General features: G+C 35.7%; 2 protein-coding genes across 3 annotated transcripts; both read right to left on the bottom strand.

Moving 5' to 3' along the window:
* Window positions 1–3557: 3557 nt before the first annotated feature.
* On the bottom strand, window positions 3558–5280 carry LOC113767510 (dof zinc finger protein DOF5.4-like). The gene has a single exon (XM_027311627.1). The coding sequence runs from the start codon at window positions 5034–5036 to the stop codon at window positions 3978–3980; it is 1059 nt and encodes a 352-aa protein (XP_027167428.1). The 5' UTR covers window positions 5037–5280; the 3' UTR covers window positions 3558–3977.
* Window positions 5281–18628: 13348 nt separating this feature from the next.
* On the bottom strand, window positions 18629–21929 carry LOC113767513. Of its 2 annotated transcripts, XM_027311631.1 has the most exons (3): window positions 21594–21929; window positions 20185–21150; window positions 18629–19085 (listed from the first exon to the last, which is right to left on the bottom strand). In XM_027311631.1, the coding sequence occupies exon 2, from the start codon at window positions 21114–21116 to the stop codon at window positions 20187–20189; it is 930 nt and encodes a 309-aa protein (XP_027167432.1). In that variant the 5' UTR covers window positions 21117–21150; window positions 21594–21929; the 3' UTR covers window positions 18629–19085; window positions 20185–20186. The 2 variants fall into 2 exon arrangements, with proteins under 2 accessions (XP_027167432.1, XP_027167431.1); XM_027311630.1 differs by lacking the exon at window positions 18629–19085 and having other exon boundaries at window positions 19917–21150.
* Window positions 21930–22223: the final 294 nt, after the last annotated feature.

The raw sequence follows: 22223 nt of genomic DNA, 5'->3' as shown, positions 1-22223 counted from the left end.
TTAAAATTCGAATTCGATTTAACTCGAATTTGAATTGAATTCGAACTCGAGTTTTACATTCAAAACTCGTCGAGCTCGAGATTGATAAAAATTAAATTGAGACTCGACTCGATTCAATTTGTTTGCAATCTTACTCATCGATGGACATCTTTCCGAAATCACAAATTGCTTATGCAAATTTTTACAAACTGCCTATTTTACACAATAGCGGAACTTAAACACAGGATCTTTATTGAGGAATTGATGTGTTAGTTATTTTGTACCGTTCTCCTTTTATATTTAATTTGAGAAATTTGTTCTATACAATGTGTTGGTTAATTTAGTTATACACAAAATACAAAAATAAATTGACTAAATGTTACCCCGTTTATTTTGTGCAAATCAAGTATTCTCATTTGAATTTCATGTTCTAGCATGTTGATTTACTAATCAACAACAGAACACGGACTATTTTAATTATTAAAAAAAAGTGAATAAAATAATTTGAGAGAAATAAAGAGGAGTGCAACTCTAATCCATTGTTTTTGCCAGTTGCTCTTCACTATATGTACGAGCTATATGCTGATTCAGCGATGTGTGCAGACGACAGGCCGTCCCTGGGCCTACCCAATTGATCACGGAACTCACGTGACCATCGACACAGAAAATTCCATTAAAATCGTTCCTTTTTCTTTTTCTTATTTGAAACAAAAATCATTCCTTTTTCTTTAAAAAATCCATTAAAATCATTCCATTTTTTTATTAAAAAATTTCCATTAACATCATTCCTTTTCTTTGAAAAAAGGCAAAAATTGCTAGCTCATTAACATAAAGGTATAAATCTTGGGAGAGGATTAAATTAGATGATAAAATAAGAAAAATTATAAATAGAAACTTCTAGATTTAAAACCTTTCACTTATTAAAAAACAAGATATCAATCTCGCCTTTTTCTTCTTTAAGAGCAAATTGTTATTATTTATTTTTAGCAACAGCAGAACCTTCTCCTAAATGCACCCGAAAGAACTTATTTTTCAGTTTTCACGCATAGAGAGTTAGGACTTAGGAGGGGCCGACGTTATTGGCAGAGTAGTGTGTTTTTGACTTTTAGGTGTCATAGCAACATTTCACACCCAAAGGGTAAAATTTCCCAAATGATCAACACTTTTATTGTGAGTTAGAAAGGATATATACATACATATGTATATTACAGTCCATTTAGATTAAAATTGTTGTGGTTGTAGCAGAATATCAACGGCCATTGGGAGGGGATAACACCCCAGTTCCAGTCCAGCTGTAGTCCCTGATAGTCTGTTTGGATTGTAGGTTATTTGGGATTATTTGGAATATTTTTACTGTAGCACTTTTTGTGATGTGATGTATGTGAGATAAAAAGATATTGGAAAGATAAAAAGGTGTATTGAAAATTGTAAAGATGATGTAATTTTTCTGCTACATATGAATTTAGGAGAGGTCAAATTTCGCCTCTACTCCCAAAAAAGCTGTGCAATCTTAAGCTATTTCTATAATTGCACTTGCATGCTGCATTTGGATTAAGCCCAATTAGCTCCATGGAGAAGATCTCCTACTTTATTAGGAATCAAAATCGAAAAACTTCTCTCTACTTCTCCTCTTATTATTATTATTAATAAATCTTATATATACATTATCATCGTTGGATTCATGACATGTGTGTAAAAATTAAATTTCAAATTTAAATTTTAGATAGCTATCATTCATCCAGCTCCTATAGTGTATGTACTATCAGTGTAGAAAAGATTCATGTCCTATTATGAGTAAATCTTATATACACTGACAGTGTATATATTATCATCATTGGATTCGTGACATGTATGCAGAAATTGAATTTTAAATTCAAATTTTGTATAGCTATCATTCATCTAATACTGATAATGTATATACTGTCAACAACGTAGAAAAGATTAATTCTATTATTATTCTGATATTTGACATCGTATATATAAATCCAAAATAAAAGAAGAGACTTCACTGTTCGGATCCTAAATGAAGCCACGTGGAATCGTAATGGCGCATGGGAGTTGTCTATTCAGGAGTCCCGCAATCACCAACCGACCACATGCCTCTATCTTCCCCATTCCCATGCTAGTGTTGCTACCTACTCTCCTCCGTACGCTAGCATTACATAGCCGGCCCCTCTGCCTCCGCCCTCAGCCCAAATATATCCAATCCCCACCCTACCCTACGACGTTACATTTTACATGTGCCTGTGGCCTCTCACTCTTTATAAGTTTGCAAGATTTTTCAAGTACTTATTCAAAAAAAAAAAGTACTTATTCAAGTACCACTGCTGAAACATTTCAAAAAAAAAAAAAAAAAAAAGTACCACTGCTAAACAACGATTTGTGCAGTGCAGTCATTTAATTGGGAGGGCATATTCCTTGCAATTTTTCTTCATTTGGTGGGACAAAAAGAAATGTCCTCGAGTAATACCTGATCTTCTCACTCGAAAAAGAAAAATATTTTGTTGTTAAACTCGCATCGAACCATGATGGTTTATCAATGTAATTAGCTGTATAAATAAGCGGAATCAAGTCGAACAATTGGGTGTTTAAAATTTATTTGATTACTTTAATAAATTTAAAATTTTGTTCAAACTTGATTTGTTCATTTATCAAATTGAATTCAAACGAAATTTTTATTGAATTTAAATGTCATCGAACACAAAATATTATTCATTTGATTTGATTGATTGACGAACCAAATTCGAACGAGCTTTTATCAAGTCAAATTGAATTCAACTATTGAATAATCCGATTCATCCTTCAGCACTCTTGTCAAGCCAAACTTGATTCCACCGCCGAATAATTTAATTCATCTTTTTAGTCCTAGATAAGTACCGGGATATTTTGTGTTTGGATTGCATTTTCCGTCATTTTTCATGGAAAAATTACTGTAGCGATTTGATATATGTGAGGAAAAAAAGTGATAGGGAAATGTGATCACGAAAAACGACAATATTTTCCGACGAAAACAAGCAATCCAAACGTGACCGTGATGACTAATAAACAGATTCAGAGTTTCTTCCATCTGTTCGGACTGCATAAGCCTACTAATGAGAGTGCTAATTACTAGTACTAATGTATTGCTTAAACCTAAGAATCAGCGGAGAAATGAACTCCCAAGAATCAGCTGCAGGCAAAGTAGCCCAGCCCAGCTACCCACTCCCTACACAAAAACCACCAGTCTGAAGCAGGACCGAACATAGCCATTATTTAATTTTCTGCCTACCAAATGATCTCTGGCTCTTCCACTTTCATTCATTTTTTTTTCAAAAAAAAAAAAAAAAGGAAAAGCTGCATACAAGCTTTTATATGAGCTAAGCCAATTCCCTTTACATTTGAGGAGACCATCAACTTAACCAAAAAACAACTGCTTCAACAACACACTTTAAAAACGAAAAAACCAAACCATCCATTAGTTTGAACATAACCTAACTCTTAAGAACTTTGATTGTTTGCATTGGAACGAGATTAACATGTGAATTAACAATAGAAACCAACAAAAATAATGACAAGAAATTTTAATTACGGGAAGAAAATGGAAAATAGTAGGAGAAACCTGATATCCATATATCTTCTCCATATTTCAGTAACATAATCCCCCAGTACATTGAAAGCCAAAACCCATGAGGGAAGAAGGGTTCAGATGTATATTCCAACCCCCAGTAGACAATAAAATAAAAAAAGAAAAAAGAAAAAAGAAAAACCCACCTTATAGTTAGTGGCTTAAGGAAATTACAGGACTTAATCCAAATCCAAATCCCAAACGGCAGTAAAATAATAAGCCCAAGAGACAAAAAAAAATTCAAAAGGTGAGAACAACAAAGTAAGCAAAACAAATTTACATAGCAACTGCAGTCAACCAAAATGCCATTTCCCTTGTTGATTTCATATTTTTATTTTCGGGGTCAAATTATGTAGTAATTATATATTTTCAGAGTTAAAAATTCTTAAAATTACTATACTAAGGGAGGAAAATTCAGGGATTGATCATTATCAGCCCACTGATTTTGACCCCAATAAGCTTGATCGACGGTCCCTGAGAAATCAAACAATCCCTGCTCCCCTCCTCCATCATCACCCCCACCTCCTCCGCCGTTAATATGCCAATCGAGACCCTGGAGTCCACCATTGCTTATTCTGTTCTGCTGCAACCCGGGGAACCCAATCTGGGCCGTCTGATCCAAAAACCCACAATTGATCTGATCCATCTTCAATTCGTGATCACCACCGCCGCCACCAGCAGTCCCCGCCATCTGATTCGAGCTCTGATCGTCTAGAACCGCACCCTGATGGCTCTGTTGCAACCGGTAACCCGAAATGTCGGTTGCCGTCACGTTAGCAAATCCTAGCATAGCCGGATCGTTAGATGAAGTCATCAGACTCGTAAAGCTCCCCATATCCGTGAAAATCTGACCCTCCGATGTAACTGCAGGATTAATCAACGGCTGAGGATGCTCAAAACTAGTACTTGGATTCATCTGCGCCAGAAAGAACCTCGAGTCCGTGAAATTCATCAAATTCGAAGCTCCCGAACTCGACGAATTCACCGTGGCCGACGCAACCTCACCGGTTGTGCCAGCTCCGGGAGTTTTCTTCGCAGCCGTTGTAGTCGCGGTGAGACTCGAACTCTCGCTACTAGAATGAGAATTGGACTTCCGTTCCCCGGGAGCCGGAGCCCCGGCAACTGCAACGTCGGCAGAAGCGGCCTGTTTAGGCTTGGAGCGCTTGGTTTTGCGGCAGCCGCCGCCGACGGGAACGTTACGCAGAACGCCACCTTTAGTCCAGTAGCGTCTGCAGCTCTTGCAGAAGTGTCTAGGCTGGGAAAGATTATAGTTGTTGTAGTAGCAAAATTTGGTGTTCAAAGAATCGCAACGAGGGCACTTTAGAGCTTGATGGTGGTTCTGGTTGTGGTGTGGCCTTAATCTTCTATCTCCACCGCCGCTGCCACCGGCAAACAACCTGTTTCCTCCGCCTGCTACTCCTCCACCTCCACTAATAGCATGTATATCTTGCATTTCTAGAATTTAGTTAGGAGAAGATGGGGGTTTTAATTCTGGGTTTTTCGCTGCTGGAGAGAAAAAGGGCTCACAATTCACATTTGCCGACTACTGATGGGAAAGGGAGAGGGGGAGAAGGAGGGGAAGATTTTCAACATTGGGAGGGTTATGGTTATTATGACGAAGAATGGATGTTGATGGTGTTGTGTTTGGCTATTTGGGCTCTCCGCTGCACATGCACTGATCACTCTGACAAATATCCCCTCGCATATCTCTCTATCTTCTAATAATAAAAAATTTTCGGCATTTTCGAACTCTAGTAACTATGAGCAGCAGCAGAACCTATTTTTGAGATCATAAATGGCTTACAATTGGTACTGTAATTCATACATATCACATTTCATAAAAAAAAAAATCAAATATATTTAATTTAAATTATAAATATAATTTTTAATTATTATTTTATTTCACATTCATAGCATCACAAAAATTAATACAATATATAGAATGACAAATATACCTCTTCCCTAGCATGTCATTCATGTGTGGCGGTCAAGTACCAATGTCACTTCATTTAAAGCGAGAAGAAAAGAAATGTTCCAATATTTCTGACCTATTTGGCATCTTACAAAACTCTAGAATTAGAGCTCAACATGTTAAAAGTTGCACTAGTTTTACATAAATTTATTATTGTATTTGTCCACAATTAATAATATACTCAAATAATTTGTTGATAACAAATGGGAGTATAAATGAGTTTAATCTCTCAAAATAAACGCTCTAGTATTATTCGAATTTATTTGATTATTTTAATGAATTTAAAATTGTACTGAAGTTTGGTTTGATTATTTATTGAGACAAACTCGAACAAACTTTTATCGCGTCAAACTAAATTCAAATTTGAATATCTTATGATTTTTACTTGCAAATTTTTAATTTGTATACTAATCGAGTCAAGTTATGATCAAATTTAAAAGCAGACCAATCAAAAATGTTATTCAAGTTTAGATTGAATAGTTAGTAAACAGAAATAAAAAAAAAAATACTCTTATTGAATCAAATTCGATTCGAATATCGAATAACTTGGTTCAATTTTCGGCTAATTTTGTTCACAAATTTTAAATCACGTTGATCCAAACTCAGATGGATTAAACCCTATCTTACGAAGGATACTTTTTAAGAATCCTAAACTATAAAATTTGTCAGGCAGTTCTAAATCATGCGTCATTCAAAACAAATAAATTACTCCAATTTGTTAAGCAATTCGTTAAATGTTCTTGACTCTATTTGATTATTGAGATGGCGTTTTCAACAAATAAATTTCACACGTTGCGCCAAAGCGAGAATAAAAAATCGCACGCATCCCCAATTAAATTCACTTGCTTAGAAAAGATACGTGCGATGCGCGACGATGATATAACCTGCATTGGCACAAATTGGCATCGAGGCCCCTCACAGAGTGTGGATTGTCGTCTCCTGGTGAATTTACCAAAACAGGCTCGAGAAATGCATGCAAAACAGGCGAGCAGTGGAGGGGAGGAACTCGGTAATTTGGTAGCCGAGCGTGGGAATGGTTTGTGCCGTGACATGACCGTACGAGGGAAGGAAGAGGGATCGAGGACGTCGGGAGAGGACACGTGGACGGCGGAGAGAAGGGAGAAATTGATGTCCACAGGAACAGGGGGAGATTGTCGAGTTGTCGGCCAGTAGGAATAGTACCACAATTATCTGCTGTGCTATCTTGGTGTCAGTTATCACCGGTCCATGAAGAGCCACGTCGGTCATGCACAGGTCTATTCGTCAGCTGATATTGTTGACACGGGACTTGACTGCAGGACTCACATTATTTTACTATTTTTGAAGAATATATGGTAAGTGTTCACTAGGAAGATGAAGATCTGATCTGATCTCTGATTCAGAAATATTTTTTTTTTTGTATTAAAGTTTTTCTTTTGGATTATTAACAAATGGCAAGTTTAATTTTTATGTTTCAAATGACAACTGTTTATTTCTTCTGCAGTAAATAAGCATATGAAGCTGGTTCGAGCGTTTGGATAGGAGATTATTTGAAATAATTATTATAATATTTTTTGTGATATGATATATGTGAGATAAAATAGTTGTTGAGAAGATAAACAATTGATCGGGAATTATAATTGTGATGTAACTAAAATAATATTTGGGAAAAGTATAGCTATACAAATTTTATGTTAATGTGGAATCAATTGATTTGGAGGCTATAATGGTACAATTATGTTGAATGTACCCTATCTTAACGGACTGGGGAATTTTCTACACTGATGTTTTCCGAACTCGAGTCTCTAGTTTTGAGTTAGTTGAAAAGAAAAGGACACGGGTTACTCGAAAGTTTAATCAAATAAGATCGATGTCAAATTTATATTGGTCTAAATATATTAGTGATTGCCCGCGCTGGGTTGGTCTGCTGGTGGAAGGAGGCTCCTTAGCTGAGTTCCACCTGGGTTTGATCCCAGGCAGCAACCCAGCTGTTAAATTCTTCAGCATCGGTCGGGCCCGCTCTGCTGGGGCGCTGTGGGACTAGTCGGGTGTAGACCCGGATACCCCAGTGATGACAAAAAAAAAAAAAAAAAAAAATATATATATATATATATATATATATATATATTAGTGATTAAGGTTGAAATATTAAGAATTACACTTTTTGAGTTCCAATTTTTCATTCTCTCTTCGTTTTATTTTAAATTTCACAGTTCCCCTAATAAAAAAAAAATTAAAACAAATATTTTGGATATGACTCAAAAAGTTCTTACATTTTTCGTAAACACATTTTTCAATCATTTTTTTTTATTTCGCATACATCAAATTGCTACAATACATTTTTTATATAAAAACTGTAAAAAATAACAATCCAAACGAGATTGTTGTTCGCATATTTGTGTGAGTTATTGTTTGATTTCTTTTGATATTGTTCAGTCATTCGTTAGATAGGTACGTTGGACATGACGTAGTATTGATTCTTCTCACAAATGCTTAAGAGAGATAGAAAAAGACGTGGTAAAAGTGATGGAATACCAGATGCTCATATATAGGCAGAAATTGCACCAACGTCAATGTATTAGTTGGGAAGCTACATTAACTGTCCAGGATTTAGCTTAACTTCTAAATCATGATGGTTTCCTTCGTGAGCTCGAGTTCTTTGGTGGCAAAGGCAAACTATCTCCTTCTTGTTTGGCAAGACGGCCTCAGCCGAAATCAAGCATAATTTTTAGTTTCATCTTATTGTAGCAACATCTTGTATTGTCAAAGGAAGTTTGTTCGTTAAGTTCCTCATTTAACTCGAAAGGATGGAGACTTGAACTGGTATACCCACCCACGTCCAAATGGATGATAGTTTCTACGCCCAAGTGTCAACTGAACTCTTAACAAATGTTTGAATTAATAACGTTGATTCCGTCTATTCCAGAAAGAATATGTATAATACTTTTAAGGGATCTCGAAGGTCAGTACTAAGTATTGAGATTTACGGAAAAGAACGTGTAGATTTTGTTAGAACCAATCATTCTTTTGCAAATTCTAGAGGTGTCAAAATGGATGATTTGGACGAGTTTGGATTGATTAAAATAGGTAATAAATATAAGTGAGTCAATCCATTTATACCCATATAATTAAGTGGGTATAAATGGATAAGTTAAAAAATGAATTGGGTAACTCAATTATCCATTTATAACCCATTTATTTTAACTTTTTGTAAACTCATTTAAATTCATTTTTGCAAACTAAATTATCAATTTATCCCACCCTTTGCACCCATCATTAGTTTTAAATATTTACGTATACTACTCAATGAGCCTAATTACTAATTTTTTTTTGTCCGTACTCTGTGTTGCAAAATTACATACTATTTGATAATTGAATAATAAGAATATAAAATTTTGAACTAAGCAATATAAAAGTTAACATAGAAACTTAATCAAAAAATTTTGAACCTCTAGCATTTTTTTCGTGTGTAAATTTAAAATTTCATTTTGAAAGGTAGGAAAAGAGGTTAAAATTTGTCATAAATTGGTAATGTTGAAAAATGAGCAAATTAACAAACTAAGAGCAAATAAAATGATAAGATAAAACTAACAAATAATAATAATAATAATAATAATGAAGCAAAAGTAGTATTTAACATCATGACAAAATGAAAAATTTGAGAAAAAAAAACTGGGTTGGGGAAGAGAGGAGATTTGGAAAAAGACAATTCTAAATGGGTTAATTGAATTTGATGGGTTACCCAATAATATCCATTTATTAAATGAGTATTATTGGGTAACTAATTTATACTAATATGCAAAAACTTAAGATACCCACACTCATTTATTCATGGGTGAGTATGGGTAAATTTAATTAAATGAGTTTGTTTGTCACCTCTATCAAATTCTTCCTTGCATTTTTAAACGACAGTGAAGATGAAATTAAATACTCAATGAAAACCGAAACTGAGTTTAGAGAAGTGAAATTTTTCTTTCATTTTGAAAAAAGCATTTGTAGAAAAAAGATTAAGGTCTAAATACTTCCCTAGATCAAAGTCATCAATTCAAAAACGTTTAAACCAGCTGGTGATTAAGTCCACCAGCTGAGACACTGACATGGAGGTAGGTATTGTGTAAATCCTCAATGAGAAATTGCCTCATGTTAATTACAGATGGGGCGTTTAAAATGTGATAGCACTGTACTTGTACTGTGTTATTTTGGTGGTATTTGAAAATATTAATTAGTTGAAATATGTTATTTCTTGATTTTTTGTTACTTTTCAAATAAGGAGAAAGCATTTGGTTTCTAATTAATTGCTTCTAATGCACTGAATATAAGACGTGGCTGACTCTTTCTTCTTGAATCAAGAACATAAAGTAGTAGCTGATTATGTGATAACAGTAGTAGTAATTATTGTTTACCTAATTGATGGGAAATTTTATACCATGTCTAGACTATAAATTGATGTGTCGAAACTTGGACCAATAAATAGAGTACCACAAGCATTTACATATCATTTTCATAGACCACAGTTAAATATCCAAAAACCAAGCAAACGTCAAAGAAGAAAGAAATTTCCCAATTGCCGATGGTCATATGCTGGCTGGGCCACTTGCCCAGAAGTCGTCCAATTTGAATGGCCGCTACTTCGATTTGATAAGCCATGTCCCTGGGAATTGAACGACTCTTTCTCTGTACAAAGATGTTGGAATTTACCCTTCATGTCCAAGAATGGGAATTGCTAAATGCAAAGGTCTGGAGCTCCACTATGGCTCTTGTTTTCCTGGTTGACGAAGATTGAAGAGAACGTTTCCTAATCGTGTCCGGTCCTTGTCCTGCTCCTAATACAATTGTGCGTACAGGGACAAACACGATAGTGACCATGCAACCAACTTCATTTAATAACAACATTGACGCAAAAGTTTATATTCTTCGATCAAGAAAATCTTGCGTACTATAGTACTAGCTAGGCATCACTCTAGAGGGTATCTACATTAAACATGTGTGTGTGGAAACTCTTGCTTGGAAAGGGATTTTTCCACTAAAAAAATCTCTACATTTTTTCGTGAACACATTTTTCAATCATTTTTTTATCTCACGTATATCAAATCGTTACAGTATATTTTCTACAAAAACTCCAAAAACTTACAAGATGATTAATTTGACCAATGATTTTACTTTTCAGTTAAAAAGGGTCAATATTCATCAGGCGGAAAGATTTTAGGTACGCCGCCATTGTTATGCATATACAGCAAAGCAAGCAAAGTTGATGATGTTTAAATGATATTTAGTTCACACATCCACCAGAGGTATGCAATTAATTGTTTTACAAGGGTTTTAAAGTTGAGCTTATCTAAGCCCAACAATAATATGTACCATTGATAATGTGTTTAGGGTAGACTCTCATCATGGCCATCATGCTATTGTTAAGGCTGAGTTTTCTAGTTTAAATGCTAAGCTTGATGGCATATAATACATGGAGCATATCATGCTGGTTTGATGGATGATTTGAAGTAGACGGCGACCGTAAATCCGTGCAAAATGTTGAGCTATGTAGATCATGACACTTGACAGGATGTAACTAGAGGTAAATTGTAGGAGTGACAGCCTGATGAATTTGGAGCAGGAAAACCCTCTCCCGAGTCCCGTCCTCCGCAACGCAAGTGCTGTAAAATCTCCCCTCCCGCTCCCGTCCCGTCTCCTGCTTCCCTCATCCCCACCTCACCTCATCCCGTACCTCTGCGAATGCCCCATGGTTGGTTGGCTAATTATAATTGTTATTTATTATTTTGATATTGTTTGTCTATATATATAAAATCGACAACAACTTTGTAAATCGTTCTTTTAGTTGCTTAACTAAATACTTAATGTAAAATCAAGTTTGAAAATCACTTTGATCTTTTGAATTTGTTTTTCCACATGTAATAGCAAATCTAAACTTATACTAATTGCCATATTTGTTTTTATTTTTTGGCAAACAACTTACGATATATATGAACAAATTTCATTAAACTAAAAGTAACGAAATTATCATTTTATTAGATGAATTGTGATATTTTTAGTTCTCAAATTATAACATATATGCATATGTTATTCATATATAGTTATAATGTGTAAATGTATATATGTATAAATATATCGATATATAAATTTTTAAAAATTTATTTTAATGGTAAATGGAGGGAGAAAAATCTCCTCCAACCCGCCCCCTTACTTCCATCCTAGCTCCCTTATCATTTGATAGTCTTGTGCACAAAGTTTATACTAGAACAAATAAGTACGTGTGTAGCTGCTTTTTTTATTATTATTTTATTTTAAAATGAACTGTTCAAATTGAATCAAACTGATGTGATACGATGATAACCATTAACTACATTATGGGTTTGCACCTCAACTGCACATGTCCTCTCCGATCAATCAGAATCCAAGGCTACTAGAAGGAAACCCTATAGTACTTTCAATCATGCCACTGTAAGGTTCTGTACTGGTCCTGCATAATCCAATTGTACCAAGTAGGGGTGCAAACGAGCCGAGCTCGAGTCGAGCTTTGGTTAATCGAGCCGAGCTCGAGTTAATTTTGTGAAGCTCGAACTCGAGCTCGAGCTCGACGAGCTCAAAATATCAAGCTCGAGCTCGAGCTCGAGTCAAATTCGAGTCGAGCTCGAGCTTAAAAAATAAAAAAAAATAATTATTATTATTTTATTTTTTAAAAATAAAAAATAATTTTTTTTAAAAAAATGAATAAAACAATAATTTTTTTAACAAATAATAAAATATTAGGGATATATATGTAATTTTATTATTAAAATAAAAAATAAAAAATAAAAAAAATATATAATTGAACTCGCGAGCCAACGAGCTTAATGTTTTTGAGCGCGATCGGCTCGAAAAAAATAAAAAATAAAAAATAAAAAAAATATATAATTGAACTCGCGAGCCAACGAGCTTAATGTTTTTGAGCTCGAGCTCGAGCTCGTATTCGAGCCGATCGCGAGCGGCTCGATTCGCGAAACACCCCAGTACCAAGTGAAGTTAAATTGACTCCTACGATCATTATGCGTAGATTGCTTGACTGAGCAGGTTCTTGCTAGCAAGGGATCCACATCCACCACTAGTCTTTCCCACACAGCTACTCACTTGCAAGGGGACGAGTAGGGGGCTCTTATATAAGGCATTCAGGTACCATTCCCATCTTTCCTTTTCTTTTCTTATTTTTTTTTTTTAGGGTTCTCTTTTTGTATGTGCAGAAGAGTGCATGAAATACTCAAACCTACATAAATGCATATAAATGGTTGTGTCTGAGCTCGATCTTTCGCAGTAGCGAATGGAGGATGGAACGGAATAGAATAAGTGGTTCAGTTTGGAGTCCACTGATCCCATTCCATTGTATCTCTCATCTATCCTAATCCTTGAGATTGGAAAAGATATTGCATTTGCCAAGTCCTCTTCGGAGGTTGTACGCTTAATGGAAGTCACCATCCTTAGCCCACCAACCTTCAAGCTCAGCCCTTACGGCACAGTCGGTTGGAGTGGAGACATCCCCTTCAATATATGTCCCACCATCTCCATCTTCTTCTTCATGCCTACCCTTACATGCATGGTGCTATTTGGGTCCTACTCCACAACTATTCCTAACCCAAAATCTAATCTGGCGACTTCATTATTTTATGTAGTACCCTCTTTTTGTCTGGAAAAATAGGGTTTGAAAGGAATGGCCAACATAGCTAATTAACTTTTGTAGTCGAATTAATACTTTCTCTTGATGATGTTTTACTTATGCAACTACAATCCTAAGGCAGTTCGTGATACTTGATTCTTAGGAGGTTTAGGGCATATGGTCTGAGCAAATCTTATTTGGAGGACTAAAAAAATAAAAAATCCAATGTCTAGTTTAACTGAACTTTGTACCATTATAGACCACCAAAAATCTATCAAGGAAATACGTAGCTATGCAAATTGAATAGTGGATGCCACCTAGCTATCTATATCTAAGCTCATGTCTCTATAGTAAAAGGGTCACCTTCATCCATTGTCCTAAGATCAAAGGTTTTGAACTTGAGTGGCCTAGACATTGAATGAAACGTTGAAAACTATCATGTATGGACAAGCACCTTTAAAAAACTCACGACTTTATGTTTTCCTACAATTATGGGTGATTGTCTTCAAGAATTAGGTGGTGGTACAATCTCAACAGTCGACCGTACATCATTTCTATCGGACTATTTACTGGCCAGACTTCAACATTCACGAGGGGGTGGGCAAGGGTAGTAAGAATTTCAAGAACAACTGCGTCATATTTCAGGATTGTTATTATTTGCACAAAAATTATTTATTTGCACTCTGTAGAACCAACCTGGAGCACGGACCAAACAGGGCGTGCCAAATAGGAGCGGGCGAGCCGACGTGTAATGAGGCGTACAGTGGGACTAACTCTCCGTTGTTACTCCGACTTGCAACGAGGCATACAGTGGGATTAATTTTCCACTGTACTCCGACTTGTTACTCCGACGCTCAAGTCAATTTGGCAAATAATAGATTATGGGAGAATAAGAGTGTCGTATTTTGTGTGCGTACCTTTTCTTGATCCCCTGAACCACTATTTATAAGGCTTTCCCCTTAGTAGTTATGAGGGAGTCTGTAGTTATCCTCCTACCACTAGTAGTTATCCCATTCGGAATATGTGTTCTACTAGAGGCGTAGTCCTTCTTGAACTCTAACTTTTGCCTTATCCGAAGACCCAGCCAATCCTTACTATGAGAGCTAGCATTGGCCTGTTCGAACCTCGACCCGTTCGGATTTCTGGTGAGATCTGAACAGCGTCTCTTGGTTACGACACGTGTCCGTAAAGGATTGCTCCCTCTACACATTGCAAATAGATTTTTTAATATATTTTTTATCTCATATAAATCATATCATAAAAAGTGTCACGATAGTTATTTCAAATAAACTACTATTCAAATGAGCTCATTCACATTTCAAATAATAATTCAAACAAACTACTGTCCAAATAACATATCAAATAATTTTAAGCATGCCCCGAAAAGATTGAAGCAAGAAAAATATGGTTGCATGTTATGTATAGGATCTTGTTCCTTCAAGAGTGTTGTCAATTGAGATTTGAATGTGGCTCACGAGTTTCCATTATATTAAATTTTTCATTCCTATATTTTAACTTGAGGGTGGGGGGTCTGATTCTAGATTTCGAATCCCATCAAAACAACTGCTGATTTGCACAGAGTTTAGAAATTCTAGGTTCTTCCAGTTTCGTGATTCTTCAGTTGTGAAAATCTTGACTCTTGAGGAATGAGACGGTGGGTGGGTGGGTCGGTGCCGAGAAAATTTGGGATCTAGCAAGTATAGGCTCACAGACCTGACAATCCAGGTTGGATCGGCGCTTTTGGAATTTAATAGTTTGGCACCACCCTAAAGCTTCAACAACTTGCCTCATTTCAAGGTTTTGATGATTTCACTCGTACAATCTCTTGAGGTTTTGAGTTCATATGTGTGCTTCCCTTGCTTTGCGTTTTAATGTAACAAAAGCAGCCCATTTACATTAAGAAAAGATTCATTTGAAAAGCTGAATTTATTCACTCTTCCAATTTATCCTTGCATAAAAAGTAACATGAGGAATTTAACTCAAATGAAAGGACTTGAAAATGTTTAAAAGAAGAGGACAATCATTGATCTATAAATTATTGAGCAAGCTAAAAAGAATTTGATGAGGTCGGTTATTATGAAACCATTGAGGGAACTAGAAATCTAAAAATTCTTGGTTATTATGATACTTGGAAATGTAATGATAAAAGTACAAAGTCTGCCCGAGTAAATATATTTACTCATTTTTAATGCTGTGAGATGTGATCATGTAACCTTCTTCGCATTCCCTGATGAGGATGAATTTGTAACCCTCCTATTTTCTATTGCAAATTTTGTGAATTCCAATTTCAATGTCTACATATTTCTAAGCATCGACCACTGAGATATTCAATTCTCTCTAGGCTGTTGTACATAAGTTTTCAAGTTCAGCTATTTTTCCATTTTTTCTAAACATTTTTCATGTCTTTTTTTTTTTTTCACTTAAATTGTTACTATATCAATTCTTTACGAGTTTTGCTAAGGTGAAAATAGTTTTACTTGCAGTTTATATTAATTCTTCGTGCAAACAGACTGATTTTGAAAACATTAAGAGTGCCAAGTGAAATTATTAGAAATCCCAGAGAAAATTTTATAAATCTATCCTATTCTTAGTTCAAGTTTAGAGTTTGTTCCTCTTCTATAATACTTCAGCATAAATTGTTACACACTCTCTTTTTGAATGGTTATATTATTGGTTTAATGAAAAATAGTCGCAAATTGGTGCATCCAACACTTGCTAAGTTGGATGTTTGGAAACGAAAATTGCATCAAACTTTGATCAAGTTACGTTACATCTTCGAAAAGCATGTTAAGTATATCTAAGTTGGGGACGGGTGATTCGAGACAAGGGAGGGAGTGTAACTAAGAAATCCTAAGTTCAAACCTTCTCGCTTATACTAAAACAAAAAAAAGATGTATATCTAGGTTGGCTAGGAAAAAACTCTTAGAGAAATTTAGGATTCGGATCATGTATCTAATAATTGAGAATAAAAAAAGGCGAACACTAGAAGTAGTACCACCAAGTTATCCTTAGTTTCAAGAGAAATGCCAATGTAGAACAACTAATTTTCAAAAACCACGTCAAGAAAAGAAAAAAAAAAACAATACAACGAAACTGGCCAAAATTTTTTGCAATAAACTGCCAATCGGCAATCAAGGGGGAATAAGATTCTCCAAAGTTGGTTTGATACTTATATGTCTCACACATCTACTTCTTTCTAAGCATTGAATAATATGTTTGGTTTCATAAGAAACTTTGTTGATGCATGCAGACAGCTATGCACGTGTTAGGCAAGAAAACACAAATGATGTTGGGATTGACCCAATAAGCTGCTGGACAAATTTTGTTTTATGACAATTGATTTATCTCCACAACAAAACAATTGCAGCCCAACTGACAGTTTTGTTGGTTTTCTTTTGTTGGCGTCCACCACATAGAATACAAATCCAAATTCCAGGATCTCGTGGTCACTTCTTGCCAAATTTCATAGTATAAAATTTGGTATTTCTTCATTGATAAACAAAAAATACTTAAATCCAAACACTTACTTTCTAATTGCACTGTCTCTGTCATTTTCATGAACCACCACTAATCTCGGTTAAACACACATCTCAATCAACTTAATTTTCTTCCTAACAGGCTAACCCCACCCTTAGTTAATTGTTATGCATTTCCTTAATTAATCCTATTGGACTTCCTTTGTCGTGAGGCGGCTCGAGTAGTACTTTGTCATATACCCCACAAAGAAATTACTAGCATTTAGCAGCCCAGATGCTTGCTGAAAAAATCCTGCCCCCCGGCAGAGATTTAGCCTGTTTGGATTATTATTTTCTGGAGTTTCGTTGAAAGGTGTATTGTAACGATCTAATGCACATCAGGTAAAATGGTGATTGACATATGTATTTATGAAAAATGTAAAAAATTTTTTGAAAAAAGTTACAATCCAAAAAATTGCGAAAGGACCCTCAAATTTTCTTAAAACTTCTTTTTTTCTTTTCCTATTTTTTGTTTATTTATTCACGTGACATGCCATTTAACATATTAAATTTACATTTTATTAGGAAGACAAGGGTACGTAGCGCTTGATTTCGATCATGAGAGATTTTTTTTTTTTCGTGTGTTTTAGCTATTATGTCATATCCACATAATGTCAGCTCGAGATTTATTACCCAAAGTTTTTTTAAATAGGATTTATTTTTGAAAAATGAAATTTGCGCAATGATTTGTTTGGATATAGTATTATTTGAAATAATTACTGTAATATTTTTTGTAATGTGATGTATGTAAAATAAAACGTAATTGAAAATATAAAAAATGAGTTGAAAAATGTGTTTATGACGCAAGTGAAATATGCTTTGGAGAAATTTGCTATCCTAATAGATGCTAAAAAAAGCCCCCCGGGGTTAGATCACCCGGTCTGCGGCTGGAAAACCACTCGCAAGGTCGTGGGATCGAACCTCACATAACGCCTGGGTGCGGTTGGGGTGGCGCTGTACTCCAGGCGCAGGGGATTAGTCGGGCCGCCTTCGGGTCTTGACCCGGACACCCCTGTGTTGACAAAAAAAAAAAAAAAAAAAAGATGCTAAAAAGGTAAGCACCAGATTGCGTGAACCTGTTATCATGACAGTAGTAATATAACTGAATGGCTTCTAACAATCCGTTAATGAAATTACTTTTTGCTTGAATGAGCACTACTACATAAATTTGGATGGCAAATAAATAAAATTAAGATCTAAGGCTCGAAAAAAGAACTGTAACCCAGAGAGCGAGGTAAGGTAACATATGAAAGTGATAGTGAAGTCAATGCAGATTAGTGCAATCAATCAAATGAAAACATTCTTCGGGAGATTACGCTTTACAAAAGTCCAACTTAACAAAGTTAAACTTCTATTCTTCTATTATTGTAGAGATTCGGCTGTCGATTTCACCAAAGTTACAGAGATCATGTTGGAAGAATTTCCCACCCTTGGAATTCTTTGAAGCAAAAAATTAAGATCTAATTTCACGAAAAAAATATGTTCACGAAAAATGTAAAAAAATTTTCTATGAAAAACTGACTAAAATTTGAAAGAGAAAAACCACAGTAAAACTAGTATTGGTGAAAGAAGATCAAATCTGCAGGCTAATGATTCAACATCGAAATGCATGAGAATGAATCATCAAACATCAAATACCCTGCATTTTATCTCATCATCATGAAAGAAAAGCAAACATATTAATCCTTAACCCGTCTGTACAAGCAACTAAAATCATTGCAGACGTGTAAGTTGAATAACATGTACTTCTGCAGTTCTCGAAAGCAGCAAGAGCTTATCCAGAACTAATTACACCTTGCCTGAGTGAATAGCCAAAACATTACATCAATTTATTCATCTCCAGTTGGAAGATTTTTGCTCTGCCATATTAACGGCAACAATCAGGCTCAGCCAAAAGCTATATGGTATTGGAAAGATTTCACTGGATTTTGTACTATCAAGGCAATTCAAGCCGTTTCCGGCTGAATCCCAATTCATGAGACACTGAAAAAAGCATACTAGATACCTCGTTGCATAGGTTAATCTTCAAACTCTTGCAACTGATACCCCACTGATACAGTTTTATTGAGACGCATCTTGTCACATTCAAAAATTTTGGGACATAAACAACTGGCCATAAGATGAAACAATATGCTTTAAAAGGAGGTAAAAGTAACACTTCCGCAATTAGTTTGAAATTTCCCCCTGTATTCAGCAGACGGAGCTTTCCTCAATTGACATTGAGCACTCCCTTAGGCTGTATAACCCCATAACTTCCTGAAAACTAGCATGCCAAACATGAAACTGGATGTCCTTCCAACCATAACCAGAATAAGATGATGCCAACAAACATCAAAAGGACAACTCATATTACCTTTGATTTTGAAACTCATGAGCTTTATGCAAACACCAACATGCCTAAAGAAAATTGAGTTGCTTACAAAATCAGAAATTGTGCACAAAAAAAACAAAACTAAGTTAGCTCCCACCACCAACCCCGTCTTCATGTATTATTACTCCAATACCGACTTTGGAGCTGAATTTTGCACATTAATTTCCAAAGTAGTATTACAGTGTGTTAACGAGCATTCTCAAAGATGGAACAATGTATCTGTATTCAAACAAGAGAGTTCTGTCATCTCTGCATATTTAGACATTGAGAACTTTGAGCCACTGTGATACAAGCAACCATGTTATTTGATGCGAAAAGATGCAAGTGAAAAGGAGAACAACAGTAGAGATGCTGCACATATTTGCCTCAATGAAGATTCATGTAAACCTATTATCCTGTCCTTTTCTCCACTTTTTCCCGACAGAGAATTCATGGGGAACCTGGTATGAGGCTTTTATGAATAAGAAAGAATATCAAGAACGGATATGGTCATACGAGCTGTTTTGAAAACAGAAGACTGCTTTTAACTATATGGACAATTATTTTAACACATGCGTCAAACCATTAAAAGCAGAAGAATTTGAGACGAGACTTAATATCCCACATTCTAACATTCTTGAACCAGAGCAGTCTTGTTATGAACTGAATTCAGAAGATCAGTCAGACGCAATAAGAAAAGCTTTAGATAAACTAGGTTAAGGTTGCATTGTAGCTGAGACGTATAGGTGACTTCATTGCTATTGAAAGAGAGAAGATATTGATTATACCATTTGCATGATTATCAACTTTAAGTAATCACTGAAGCGTTTTACGATCATCCATTGACTACGCTGGGAATGCTTTTTGAAACAGAAAAATGGAAGCAAATGCACGGCTCAACTTCTTTGCCTCTTTATTTATTGCTTTACATAGTAAAGTGAAAGTCTAACACAAAAAGTGACCCAGTTATTTAAGCCATAGCAGGACTGGCAAGGATTAGTCAAAAGTATATACAAGGTTCCAAACCTACAATTTACAAGATTGTCATTTGCAGAAGAGCTAATATGAACATGATTGACATATACAGAAGAGCTAATAAGAACACACAACAGAAGGGTTCTTCAGAGCCATTTGTTATGTGGATACCTTTACCTGCCTCCTTTTAGCTGCTGAATTGCATTAAACAACTTCCGACGAGGCCCAACAGAAACAATTCCCATGTCTTTCAAATCTTCAAAAGTAAGAAAAGGCAGAGTTTCTTCATCAACTTCATGCATTTCAAACAATTCAGCAAACTTACCAAGACCAAGCTCTTCCAGCCATTGGCTGACACCATTTACATCACAACCACTGGATTCTTTATCATTGTGTCCTCTCGCAAATTGCAGAAAGGTTGCATTCTCTTCATAGCAAGCACCCTCAATCGAGAAGCCTCTGGGCTTCTGCAGCATCCCCCTACTATTCAGGTCATCAATCTCGTTCTCCCAAGCTTCTTTGCTCATTGCTGATGTTTCATTCTGCGAAGAATCCTTAAAGCCATTAACAGGAAAGATGTCCAAATCAGCAGCTGATGTGCATGCAACATTTTGATTCCACCCATAACCTTTCTCATCTTGAACAGTTTTCTGCCCACCAGTTTTTGAGTTCCAAGGATCACCAAATAGACTAGAAGTGCTATTAGGGTTCCGTTTTCTTCGCTTCATGAGCCTAGACCTCCGAGTTATGGTTCCAAAATCCAGATTACAATTGGTCATATTTCTTTCATCTGAATTGACAAATTCAGATGCTACTTTTAAAGAGTTAGGGTCCTTGTTCTCTCTGTTATGTTGGATATCATTGATAATCCTTGGAGAAACACTAGGATCCAAGATTGTATGCTCAGGTTGTTTTTCAGTAGAAACCTGGAGGTATTCTGACTCCCCAACTTCAGAAAACTTTCTTTTCCATCTCTTCTGCCCTAAACTTGCACCACTTCTATGATAACTCGCACGTGCGAAGGCTGCAGGTAGATCACCTATTTCCCATAACCTAACATTTGGTCTTCTTATCCTCTTTGAATTCATGCTAAATATCACCATTTTCACATATCCTAAGACCCAGAAACCGAAACCCCTGAAAACACAATCCAACGCAATGAAATCTCAGAACCACTACGGGGTAAATCAACCTCAATGGTTGAATTAACGACACCAAAACTTCAAGAATCTCAGCAAAATCCCAAGATAAACATAACATTCGGATATAAGCTATCCAAATTAGGAAATCCCAAATCATCACAAGGCACAACTATGGATACAATTGAATGCATCAAATTCAGTACTAGAATCAAGCGAACACAAACAGAGAATTCAAGAATTTAAAAACAACTTCAGCATCAGAAATGAGCCAGGTAATTCAACAAAACCATCAAAAGCAACATAAAAGATGGCAAATTTAACAGGAATCAGGCCCTCAATTATAAGACAGGAAAATCAAAGTAATCACAGAATCCATTTACTCAGATAGTACCTAAAAGAGCTTAAGAATAAGGCTCGTCTCGTACGTGTTACTAATACCTTTCTCGCACAGTGGTAGATAGCTCAAACAGAGACTCTTTCCAAAATAAACTGCTGAAAAACAGAGAGCCTTTTCTGATTCTGCGAACACTCAAGCGAGGAGAGAAGTTAAGGACTCAACAGGGCTTCTAAGTTTCCTCAATCACAGAGTGACAAAACGACATACACTTGGCAAAATCTTAGGTAACAGACAGGAGTTGAGCTCTTTTATTGAATCTGGAGAAAGTCGGTGGACATCTGGGAAGTCTGAAATAATTTAATGAGATCAAGGAAGTGTTGCTGTCAGCAAGGAAAAAGTTTAGGCTACCCTTTTAGTGCAACATACCATTGGCATCATCCAAGTGGCAGTTTTCTGACAAAGTCGACAACTTTAATCTTGGTTATGTTTTTCTTGGGACAGGATGTTGAGTACTCTGTACTCGTGTTCCATAAAAGGCATTTTACTTTTGTTTATTTTATATTGAAGACTATGGGCACTTAAACTGACAGCAGGAGCAATTTTTTTCAACTTTAGTCCATGGCAGTTCACATTTGAAGCGGTAGATTTTCTAGAGGAGTGAATTTTGCATAATATTTGAGTACACATGGGCAATTGGGATTTTATAATTTTACATTACTTAGGGACAAAAG

Source organism: Coffea eugenioides, chromosome 4 (assembly GCF_003713205.1).
Source record: "Coffea eugenioides isolate CCC68of chromosome 4, Ceug_1.0, whole genome shotgun sequence".
NCBI classification, from domain to species: Eukaryota; Viridiplantae; Streptophyta; class Magnoliopsida; order Gentianales; family Rubiaceae; genus Coffea; species Coffea eugenioides.
Note: the sequence above shows the minus strand (reverse complement) of the source record. Positions and strands in the feature narration are given on the sequence as shown.